At 38.2% G+C, this 12136-nt stretch overlaps 1 protein-coding gene across 2 annotated transcripts; it reads left to right on the top strand.

Annotated features, from left to right (window-relative positions):
• mcm3l (MCM3 minichromosome maintenance deficient 3 (S. cerevisiae), like) lies at positions 1-12010 on the top strand. 2 transcript variants are annotated; one of them, XM_041246082.1, is made up of 17 exons: positions 1-140; positions 838-950; positions 1290-1498; positions 2006-2136; positions 4237-4475; positions 5248-5356; positions 5444-5597; positions 7216-7347; positions 7684-7892; positions 8140-8314; positions 8618-8744; positions 9443-9593; positions 10243-10383; positions 10510-10592; positions 10675-10766; positions 11006-11096; positions 11457-12010. In XM_041246082.1, exons 1-17 carry the CDS (start codon positions 69-71, stop codon positions 11653-11655), a joined length of 2427 nt encoding a protein of 808 aa, XP_041102016.1. In that variant the 5' UTR covers positions 1-68; the 3' UTR covers positions 11656-12010. The 2 variants fall into 2 exon arrangements, with proteins under 2 accessions (XP_041102016.1, XP_041102015.1); XM_041246081.1 differs by lacking the exon at positions 1-140 and having other exon boundaries at positions 348-950; positions 11457-12007.
• Positions 12011-12136: the final 126 nt, after the last annotated feature.

The raw sequence follows: 12136 nt of genomic DNA on the forward strand, positions 1-12136 counted from the left end.
TTTGCATAAATACTTGGGGATGGTGTTTGATCATATTTATGAGTTTGTAGCGGTGTTTGCTATCTGAGATGGATACAGACTTTGAAAACCAAGAATTGCGAGAGGCGCAACGAGAGTACCTAGATTTTTTGGACGATGATGTACGCGCTTTAATATTGCTTTTGTTACAAATATATTATAACTTTGAAGCCAGCTCGACACAAGACAACAAGTGGACAAGTTTAACAGAGAAAATAAGCAAATATTCCAATACTTGCGTATATTCCAGCTGTGTTATGCCTTTTAAATCTTCTTTTTTTTTTTTTTTTTTTTTTTTTTCGAAAAGTAATCTTGGGCGTTAGTTTAATTTTGTGTTTTTGCTAAAGTGACTGCTGCCATGTATATACGCTGCCTCAAAGCTGGACAAAGTACATGTTGTAGATTTTGTGTATATAGTTTAATTATATGCTGACATTTAAATAATGTGTCCCATGCTATAAAACGATCTGTTTGAAAAAGTTGTAGTAATTTATTCCAGCCGCGGGTTCTTTGTGTTATGCTGTAAAAACGCTTCTTTGTTTGTATAGTAAAAACGTTCATAAGTAGTTGCTTTGTCTGAAATGCTTAGTAAACATTTAGGGTTGAGTCCTAGTTGTATATCCAAAAGCTGTGCCTGAGGGGATGAGCGAGAGAAGATTAACTACATTCATTTGGTTTCTAAATGTGGTTACTTTTTTATGTGTTCTGTTTTGCTTAGTTGGTTCAATTTGTTGTAAGTTACTGGTTGGGGTTAAAATGGATACTGCCTGTACTCTCATTTATTATATATAATGTGTGTGTTATTTCCCCCCTCTAAAGCAAGACCAAGGTGTTTATCATGATAAAGTCAGAAACATGATTGCAGAGAATCGGTATCGTTTACTGGTAAATATCAACGATCTTCGAAGAAAAAATGATAAGCGGGCAAACTTGTAAGTATCATTCCTTAAGGTAAAAAAATGCGTTTACAGTACACGGTCAATTCTTTTGTATACTGTGTATAGGTAGTTGGAGATGTCAAGTCTTCCTCATTTAAGTACTTTTTTTTTAAAGTCAATATTGGCAGTCTCCCTCCTAAATCAGAAAATGACAATGCAGTTTGAGGATTCTGCAAAATCTCGCAGTTGGCATCGCTATATTTAGTTAACCACATGAATTATCAATGTGTTGTTGCACTGAAACTAAAACAAGCACTTTAATTGCATTTGAATATGTTGTTCTTAGCTAGGTATTTGTGTGTTTTTTTTTTTTTTTTTTTTTTGGACTTGCAGGTTGCTGAATGATGCTTTTGGTGAGCAATTAGCTTTTCAAAGAGCTTTAAAAGATTTTGTTGCCTCCATCGATGGTACATACGCCAAGCAGTTTGAAGAGTTCTATGTTGGGTTTGAAGGAAGTTTTGGAGGGAAGCATGTTTCACCGCGTACACTGACTGCACGCTTCCTTGGAAACTTGGTCTGTGTGGAAGGAATTGTAACCAAATGTAAGAATTCTTAAATGTCCATTATGCTGTTTTTAGTTTTAGGTTTTGAAGTGTTGTAACTTTTAAAATTGGTTATTTGCAAACACAATGTTTATTCTGAATATAATAGCTAGTATAGGTACAATGTGAGCACAGTACATCCTTTTGTTGGGGTATGCTGTAAAATTCAATAACACAATGAATAATGACATGCTTTGTCATGACTGGGAATTTAGCCATGCCTCAGACAGAATGTGATGTGGGTAAGAATCAAATCACCTTTGTTTCAGTGCAGGCCATAGTGCATCGGGTAACAAATACAGTACATGGAACTTGAACAGATCCCAGGAGGTTCCCACTGCCCTTTTTTTATTGTATTCGCTATTATCTCATTCCAGGATATGGAATACATCAGTGCTCATTCTTATAAATGATTCTAAGTATAGAGAAATGGCTTTCAATAATACTGTACAACATTTAAAAAGCATATGCCCTTGAGACCTGAATTCTGTGTTTCTTTTGTTAAAGGTTCTCTAGTGAGACCCAAGGTTACTCGGAGTGTACACTATTGCCCTACTACTAAAAAGACAATTGAAAGAAGGTACACTGATCTCACATCTCTCGATGCCTTTCCTTCAAGTGCGGTCTATCCAACAAAGGTGAGTCGATTCTCTTGCAATGTTTTATTTTTTTTATGCAGTGCAAGTCTATGAAATAAATAGGCCAAGTAGACCATGGTAGTGATGTGATGCATATATAGCCATCTCAGATTTTTGTATCCGTGTGAAATGGCATCCCATAAAAATTCTGTACTGTTTTTATTTACTTGGTAACATGCCTAAGAATTTTAAAGAGTATTGAATAGCACTGATACCAGAACGAATACAATGTATGCTTTATGTATGTGTGCATTTTATAGAACTACAGTGGCTTGCGAAAGTATTAACCCCCCCTTGGCATTTTTCCTATTTTGTTGCCTTACAACCTGGAATTAAAATTGATTTTTTGGGGGTTTGTATCATTTGATTTACACAACATGCCTACCACTTTGAAGATGCAAAATATGTTTTATTGTGAAACAAACAAGAAAGACAAAAAAACAGAACTTGAGCGTGCATAAGTATTCACCCCCCCCAAAGTCAGTACTTTGTAGAGCCACCTTTTGCAGCAATTACAGCTGCAAGTCTCTTGGGGTATGTACATCTAGCCACTGAGATTTTTGCCCATTCTTCAAGGCAAAACTGCTCCAGCTCCTTCAAGTTGGATGGGTTCTGCTGGTGTACAGCAATCTTTAAGTCATACCACAGATTCTCAATTGGCTTGAGGTCTGGGCTTTGACTAGGCCATTCTAAGACATTTAAATGTTTCCCCTTAAACCACTTGAGTGTTGCTTTAGCAGTATGCTTAGGGTCATTGTCCTGCTGGAAGGTGAACCTCCGTCCCAGTCTCAAATCTCTGGAAGACTGAAACAGGTTTCCCTCAAGAATTTCCCTGTATTTAGCGCCATCCATCATTCCTTTAATTCTGCCCAGTTTCCCAGTCTCTGCTGATGAAAAACATCCCCACAGCATGATGCTGCCACCACCGTGCTTCACTCTGGGGATGGTGTTCTCGGGGTGATGAGAGGTGTTGGGTTTGAGCCAGACATGGTGTTTTTCTTGATAGCCAAAAAGCTAAATTTTAGTCTCATCTGACCAGAGTATCTTCCCCCATATGTTTGGGGAGTCTCCCACATGCCTTTTGGCGAACACCAAACGTGTTTGCTTATTTTTTTCTTTAAGCAATGGCTTTTTTCTGGCCACTTTTCTGTAAAGCCCAGCTCTGTGGAGTGTATGGCTTAATGTGGTCCTATGGACAGATACTCCAATCTCCGCTGTGGAGCTTTGCAGCTCCTTCAAGGTTATCTTTGGTCTCTTTGTTGCCTCCCTGATTTTAATGCCCTCCTTGCCTGGTCCGTGAGTTTTGGTGGGCGGCCCTCTCTTGCCAGGTTTGTTGTGGTGCCATATTCTTTCCATTTTTTAATAATGGTGCTCCATGGGATGTTCAAAGTTTTTTATAACCCAACCCTGATCTGTACTTCTCCACAACTTTGTCCCTGACCTGTTTGGAGAGCTCCTTGGTCTTCATGGTGCCGCTTGCTTGGTGGTGCCCCTTGCGTAGTGGTGTTGCAGACTCTGGGGCCTTTCAGAACAGGTGTATATATACTGAGATCATGTGACACCTAGAGTGCACACAGGTGGACTTTATTTAACTAATTATGTGACTTCTGAAGGTAATTGGTTGCACCAGATCTTATTTAGAGGCTTAATATCAAAGGGGGTGAATACATATGCACGCACCACTTTTCCGTTATTTATTTTTTAGAATTTTTTGAAACAAGTTATTTTTTTAATTTCACTTCACCAATTTGGACTATTTTGTGTATGTCCATTACATGAAATCCAAATAAATCCATTTTAATTCCAGGTTGTAAGGCAACAAAATAAGAAAAATGCCAAGGGGGGTCAATACTTTCGCAAGCCACTGTATGGACTAATTATACGTTGCCGTGGGACTGTGAGGGACTTTGAGATGTCGTCAAACTTTTTCTAATAGCGTTCTCCAATTGTAACATACTGCATGTGTTAACCGTACATGGTTCAGATTTAATCCTTTTATCAGGTTTGTTTTCAGGGGGAAAAAAAAAAATGTTCTGGGAGCACAACAGGGAAGCTGAAATTGGTCTGATGTTACCGTCTGTAACTTAACCTGTTTTACAGGATGAAGAAAATAACCCATTGGAAACAGAGTTTGGGCTTTGCACATACAAAGACCATCAAACTTTAACTCTCCAGGAGATGCCAGAGAAGGCTCCTGCTGGGCAGCTGCCCCGTTCCGTGGATATAATTGCTGATGATGACCTGGTTGACAAAGTCAAGCCTGGCGACAGAGTTCAGGTGATAGGAATCTATCGCTGTCTGCCCGCCAAACATGGCGGGTTTACTTCTGGCACATTCAGGTAACCAGATTGGTGGGGGAGGTTGTTTTTTTGAGTTTCCAAAGAAACAAGAGTTGGAAGAAATGTGTGTAAGTTAAATTAAATTGAATGTAGCCAGCAGCATTGTACAAACTGAAACGACTGGCCTTTCTCTGACTATATTTTATTTTTTTAATTGTTGGAATCGCAAATTATTTCTCATTTTCTCCCCAATTTGGAAAGCCCAATTTTTTTTTTTTTCAACTTGGCTCACTGCTGCCACCCGTGTTGACTCGAGACGAAGATGGACACATGCACTCAAACGTGTGCCGTCAGCTGTCCACTTCTCACTCTGCAGGCTTGCCATGCAGCCACCTCTGAGTTAGTGTTGGAGAACCACCCAGCTCTGGGGAAACTTGGACAGACACCTGGCCAGTCTACAGGGGTCGCTGGTGCGCAGTGAGCAGAGGACACCCTGGCCAACCTAAGCCCTCCCCAACCAGGTGGCACTCTGCCAATTGTGTGCCGCCGCCCCCTGGGAACTCCCGCCCACGGTCGTTTGGTGGAATAGCATGGGCTTGAACTGGTAATCTCCAGGCTATAGGGTGCAGCATGCCTTTACCAGATGCGTCACTCGGTAGCCCCCTTTTTCTGAAATCTTAACACCTCAAGAAGACTTTTTTTTTTTTTTTAAGCCCTATATTAAATGTCAAACATATTTCTGATGTGGTTAATTGTAAATGCATTTTATGATTGTGTTAATTAATTGTTGGACACATTATTCCTTCAAATAACTGTTATAAACTCTGAATAGGACCATCCTCCTGTCCAGCTATATTAAACTTATGAGCAAGGAAATCACACCAACATTTTCAGCAGATGATGTGAGCAAGATCAAGAAGTTTTGTAAAGCTCATTCCAAAGTAAGTAGATGACCAAGCAAAGTCTTCAGTCATGTCTTTGTACTATTGTATATTTCCCAAATTGTTGTGTTTATTTCTTTTGAACAGGATATTGTTCGCTATTTGAGCAAGTCCCTGGCACCAAGTATCCATGGCCACGAGTACATTAAGAAAGCTATTCTGTGTCTCTTGCTTGGAGGGAATGAAAAGGTTCTGGAAAATGGGACACGTATAAGAGGAGATATAAATGTGTTGTTAATAGGTAAGGGTTTGTAAGAAATGTCATTTGGTCTAAGGAAACATGCTGTAACTTGAAATTTTCTTCTGGATGAACATGCACTGAACATATTTACTCAAGTTATGTTTTAAAGCTGCTATAGTGCTGGGCAGTCTGTTTTGTATACACTGAGAGAAATAAAAAATAGCCCCCCAGATGTACTGGCTTGGTAATGTTGCTTAAGTCGTAGGACTGATCGAAGACTCCAGGTGAAAAAATATGTACAGTGCAAACCTGTTGCTGAAAGCTGTATATTGTAGAATACACCAATTCATTGTACTGGGACGTGCTACAAAATATTTAACTGTTTCCTTTAACATTTAATTTCTACCACTTTTTTTTTTTAGCATCAGTATTAACTGTGCCTTTTTATTTTAAATATATGCATGTAATGGATTTATGTTCAATACTGTCAGATTATGAGAAACCTCAATGTGACTACACTGGTTTGTCATAGAACCAGAACTGTACAACCACTGCTCTCCCAGTGTTTTCTACTGAAGCCATTCTGTTGAAGATGACGCATCAAGGCACGACCAGGGGTGTGTTGACATGCTATCATGTCAACCCTCGCCCTGGAGTGCCTTCATGCAATTGTAAAATTAGATGCATTTACTTTTTATATTAACACAGCAAATACAAAAAAATACATCTTTCCAATAACAGTAATCACTGTGCACAAGAACATAGTTCCAGTTCCAGGTACTTATTTGAATCCATTTATTCATAAGTAAAATACATTTGTGTATCAATTATATTAACATTACTAACTAATTTACTATTGCATTAATGGCCATTTAAACTTAAATTCCATAAATCTGATAAAACTTTGATCTTTAATTACAGATCAGTGATTTATTTATTTATTTATTTATTTTTTTGCAATAAATGTTCAATTGAAAATTGCCAGGTAATGTGCAGGTAAAACTGTCCGAAGGGGAGCTGCAGGTGAAAGCATCGGTTTCTTGTGTGTGTGTGTTGTTTTTTTTTTGTTATTGCTGCTAATGTTCGCATTGCTAAATTCACTTTAACTGTAAGGTTAGTCATTCCCCAAGGAGACTGTTCAGCGCATCTTTAGAAAGTACATTGCATATACATGTAGGGTTACCTTTTTCAGTTTGGTGGGACCATTTATAAGAATTGTATTTTTTTTTTGTTTTGGTCAAGTTAGTTTATTCAGTATCGGTCCTGTTATTTCACTGCATTCTCTCCCTTTTTTTTTTTTTTTTTTTTTTTTTTTTTTTTTTTTTTTGTAAGGTTACTTCTAGGTATTAAATGTTATGTAATTAGGACAGGTAAGTGGCAGAGGAATTTTGAATCAAATGCGATCTGTTAAAAGGTTGTGTGAGCTTAACGTATGGCTGATAGAACACTGCTAACCAATCAGACAGCGGGGTTTTTCCACGCAGGTTTATATTGCAAATTAAGGATGCCTGTTCTAACTAAATGCGACTGGTGAAACCTACTGTTGTAAGCTAATGATTCGGGAGTTCCATTACTACTTTGTAGCACTCCACACATCGCTTAAATATTGCCATTAGCAGCACTATGCGATTACTTCATTAGTCTTCACTGCTGCCAATATAACTTTTCTGACTTGCAGGGGACCCCTCGGTGGCAAAGTCCCAGTTGCTGCGCTATGTGTTGCACACGGCTCCACGAGCAATTCCTACCACTGGTAGGGGATCATCAGGGGTAGGTTTGACAGCAGCTGTGACAACAGATCAGGAAACAGGTATGCTGCCTTATGTTTGCATAGATTTAACCACAATAGTAAATAACTTTTTTTTTTATTAAAGGTTTAATTAATTTTACTGTGTCTGTGACCATGCATTAAGGAGTATGAGGTAATTTTAGAATATATTTCTGTCTTTCTGATATAGGTTGAAAGGGAGAGTTACTAATCCTGATAGTGGCTCATGTTGAAATTGCTGTGTTGCCTAATTCTGGGTAGTGGGTAAAATATTCAAATGCCATAACATTTAATTCCAGCTTATTTGTTTTAAAGGTTCAGTAATCAAATAAACGGCCAATTGATTCTGTTTTACATTTTACTGGCTGGTGTTCCTAGGAGAACGAAGGCTCGAAGCTGGGGCAATGGTGTTGGCTGACAGAGGTGTGGTGTGCATAGATGAATTTGACAAGATGTCTGATATGGATAGAACAGCTATCCATGAGGTAATGGAACAGGGCCGCGTGACAATAGCCAAAGCAGGGATCCAGGCTCAACTGAATGCTCGCTGCAGTGTACTGGCAGCTGCGAATCCAGTCTATGGAAGGGTAAGTTTTAAATTCTTTTTTGCTGCACCAGTGATGATTGTGCATTATTGGATGGACTCTAAAAGCACATCATCGATCGTGATAAAACAAATGGTCAAATACTTTGAAATGTTTTTGCTGTAGTTTTTTAAGTCCATTTTTTGTTATACATATATAACTGTTGGTAAACTAACAATACTTGGAGGCTATGTTACTGTTTCCTAATGCTGTTTTTGTGGCTTTTTTTTTTTTTTTTTTTCTACTGTAGTATGATCAATATAAAACTCCAATGGAGAACATTGGTTTACAGGACTCGCTGCTGTCGAGATTTGACTTGTTGTTCATAGTCTTGGACCAGATGGACCCAGACATTGATAGAGATATTTCTGACCATGTTCTGCGCATGCACAGATACAGAGCACCGGGAGAACAAGATGGGACTGGTATGAGAACCTAAACTTCAGATAGCTAGCGTTTCTTTTTTGTGAAAGACCCATGCCAGCATTGGGAGTTATAGTTGCACATCAAATTCACAATGCTTCACCTACTGTAAAGCTTCACTATGCAGCACAATTCAATGTTTTCCAACCTCATTTTAGAATATCATTTTGGAAGGGAGTTTTTGCTGGAATAGTAAATGGTAATTAATAAACTTATCAGAAACAGCAGTGGAGAACGAGAGGGAACACACTTTTAATATAGGGTGTATCGCATGCATTAACAGAACTTGTCTCCCGCCTTTTTAGCCATGCCTATGGGATGTTCAGTGGATGTGTTTGCCACTGATGATCCAAATATCACAGAGGCAGCAGAACAAGAGCTTCAGATTTATGAAAAGCATGACAACCTTCTTCATGGACAAAAAAGGAAAAAGTATGTGTGAAAGACTTCCTCTAACATTTGCACGGAGAACAGTAGTCTAATCTCTAATGTAACATTGAACTTTACGATACTGAACTTGACAGAACTCCTCTAATGACACTTTTTCACACAGCGAATGGTCAAGTAAATGTTATGTGGTTTACACTTACAACTTGGACCTGAGCTGGCTTAGGGTCGATCAGATTTAAATATTATTTGAACTACCCATTTACACTTGAGCACAGACTGGTACTGGCTCAGGACCAGTATACATGAGTGTAACCCTCGAACTGCAGTGCGTGCCCAAGGACACTTCCCCTCTCCAAAACACAGATGCGGAAGTGTTTAAATTGGCAAGCCTATCATTCGTGTTTCTACTTCAAGGTGGTCGTTCCATGCAAATTAAGATTTAATTTGCCATCCGAAATGGAGCGCAGCATTAAATTTGCATGATGGTACTGTCTACAAGTATTTGACTCCATCTTTTACAAATAGGTTAAAAACATACTCTAAGATCAGCTTCAAGATCAGTTGACTGCTAGGAGCCGGATGGGCTGAATGACCTCCCCTCATCTAATAGTTGCTGATGTTCTGCTGTCATTGCATTTATTAGATATGAAATAGTTTCATTTTGTTGCATTATACATTTTAGAGGCGTGAAATGGAATACATGGTCTAACTTATTTATTTTTTTTGTGTGTGTTCAACAGAGAGAGAATTGTGAGCATGGAGTTCATACGCAAATACATACATGTTGCAAAGCTGGTGAAACCTGTCCTTACTCGGGAGGCTGCTGATTACATAGCTGAGGAGTATTCAAAACTACGGAGCCACGAGGAAGTAACATCGGAAACTGCCAGAGTAAGCAATATTAATGCACCATGTGTTTTTCAACCAGTTAAGAGCTGGTTAGTCATTATAGACAAGATAACGTTAATCAGACATGAATAAGATCTGATACATTGTTATTACATGTATAAAGGTTTACTAGTAGGTGTTCAAAGGTAATATACGACAAGTGGAATCTATCTGCCTTTCACTTATTGGAAAGCCAAAGTCTGAGCGAGTTGCATTCACAGCATGCAGCAGTCGAAGCAAATATGTGACTTAATTTATTTTGTTAATCCAGAGTCAAAGGGTAGTCCACTGCACTTGTCACAATTATAACTAATAGGAGTCTCGTTTCCATCTTTGATTTTTAACCAATCAGAAGTGCAGTCTCCATGCACCCATTAGTTTATTACTTGATTAATCCTCGTTAAAACAGGCCTTGATATGTTGTTTTTGCAGCGTATTATCCAGTTATGTAGCTGCCAGTGTGTTATTTTAAATATAATGGTCTTTACAGTTTTCCATTATGTATGTCAACAGTTACTTTCAGGTGAACAACACTTGTGATGCAGAGATTTAATACATACTGCAGACTGCAATTCAGTGAGAATGTGGTGTATGTGCTAATATTTGAAGTATTTGCTTAAGTTGTGCAGTAGATTTGTGTTTTTTGTTTCAGACCATGCCTGTTACTGCTAGGGCATTAGAGACTATGATCCGATTATCAACAGCCCATGCAAAAGCCAGAATGAGCAAAACTATTGAGCTACAAGATTCTGAGGCTGCGCTGGAACTGGTCCAGTTTGCTTACTTTAAAAAGGTAATCTCTTCATGCTGAGGGCTCTAGCCAAAACATTTTCCCCTTGATTTTCCATTTGCTCACACTTTTGGCTTTGGTGGCTCTAAATGTGTGGCATTTCAGACTGGTTTGTTTATTTGATCCTAGATTTTAGAAAAAGAGAAAAGGAAGAAGGTTGCTAATGATGATGTAACTCAGAGTCAAGAAATTCCTAGCCAGGAAAGCAAAAGGTAACCTAAAAAGGTGTTCTTTTGAACTATAGCAGTTAAACATGTGAATGGAAGTTCATCTAATTGATGACCTTGTTTACAGAAAAAGTTCTCGGCTCCTAAACAAAGATATGGATGTAACCGGTGCTGGTGATGAAGATCCGTATGATTTCAGTGGTGACGAAATGGAGACTAGTGAGATTTCTATTTAAAATCCATTGGTTATGAATATCTTAACTATAGATTCAGCCTTCTGAAATAAGTAAAACTAAGATAAAACTGAGCTGAAAAACTAAAGAGTATTGTATAGATTTAAAACAAATGCATGTAATTTTTAGGTTGTGTTAAGTGTTTCTGAGGTTTTTATTTTAACATATGGACTATGTTAATAGTAAACCCTTATGACCTCTCCCTAAGGTGTCTTTGTTTTGCAGCCACTTCCAGTCAGAAACGTAAACCTTCAAAAAAAGTTTCTGTGGATCAAGGAAGCACACAGAAGAAAAAGGCTGAAGTAGGGCGGGACAGGTATACATTTTGCCTTGTTACCTTTTTTCTGAATTCTACACATTTTGGCTTTTTTTTTTTTTTCACGGGTGAATTTTATCATCTTGGGCAAGGTCAATTTTATTAGGATTGAGCTGCTGCACACTTCAATCATTCTGGTGAACTGTTTCTAATAAAACCATGATTATTAGGCCTCATCTTGGCAGTGACCATGTTCATACAGTAGTGCCCAAGCTGCATACTAGAACTGAACTGAGACCTAAACTCTTTGATTCAATTTAAAGTCATTGCATGTGGTTGTAGTAGTACAATATTTATCAAGATGTAGCGTTGCATATAACAGGTTAACCAAAGCAATTGTTTGTGTTCTGTCCTCGCTAGATTGAAAGTGTTTAAGGCTGCTCTACTGAAAGCTTTCAAAGGCACCCGTACCCAATCCATTTCAATTCCAGAGTTGGTTGTTTTTATCAATAAGGGGGCCAGCGACTCTTTTGAAGTGGATGAAGTGCAGCAAGCCTTAAATCAAATGCAAGATGACAACCAAGTCATGGTGTCGGAAGATGTGGTTTTCCTGATTTAAGTATTAGATTTTGTAATTTTGCTTGTTACAAATGCTAAGTACTTTTGCATTGAATGTGTGAATTTAAATCCTGTATCAATTAAATATATTTATACATAAAATAAAATGTAATACCTTTTTGAGCATATAACATTTCAGTGTTCTGGTTTGATTTAATGGTTCACATTGTAGCTTTCCGTTTCTCCACCAAGGGGCGCAAGAAAGCAGAGAAATACGTTAAGCAAGGGTATGGAGGAAACTACCCAACTAGCAGGCTCTGACAGACATGCAAGATATTTTACTATGAAGTTTCATCTGGGGATTTGAGGAGGGATTTGTGGAATTTAAAATATGTATTAATTGTAGATTTGGCTATAAATTAAAAAAAATAAGGTAGTCCCAAAGGGTTGCCCAAGTGATCTGCCAAGCCTTTGTTCTGTGTGCAAAAAGTACTGTATCTTGTTGATCTGGGCTTTTCTTAATGTGCACACTTCATGAAATT

The sequence above is a fragment of the Polyodon spathula genome, chromosome 3 (genome assembly GCF_017654505.1).
Source record: "Polyodon spathula isolate WHYD16114869_AA chromosome 3, ASM1765450v1, whole genome shotgun sequence".
NCBI classification, from domain to species: Eukaryota; Metazoa; Chordata; class Actinopteri; order Acipenseriformes; family Polyodontidae; genus Polyodon; species Polyodon spathula.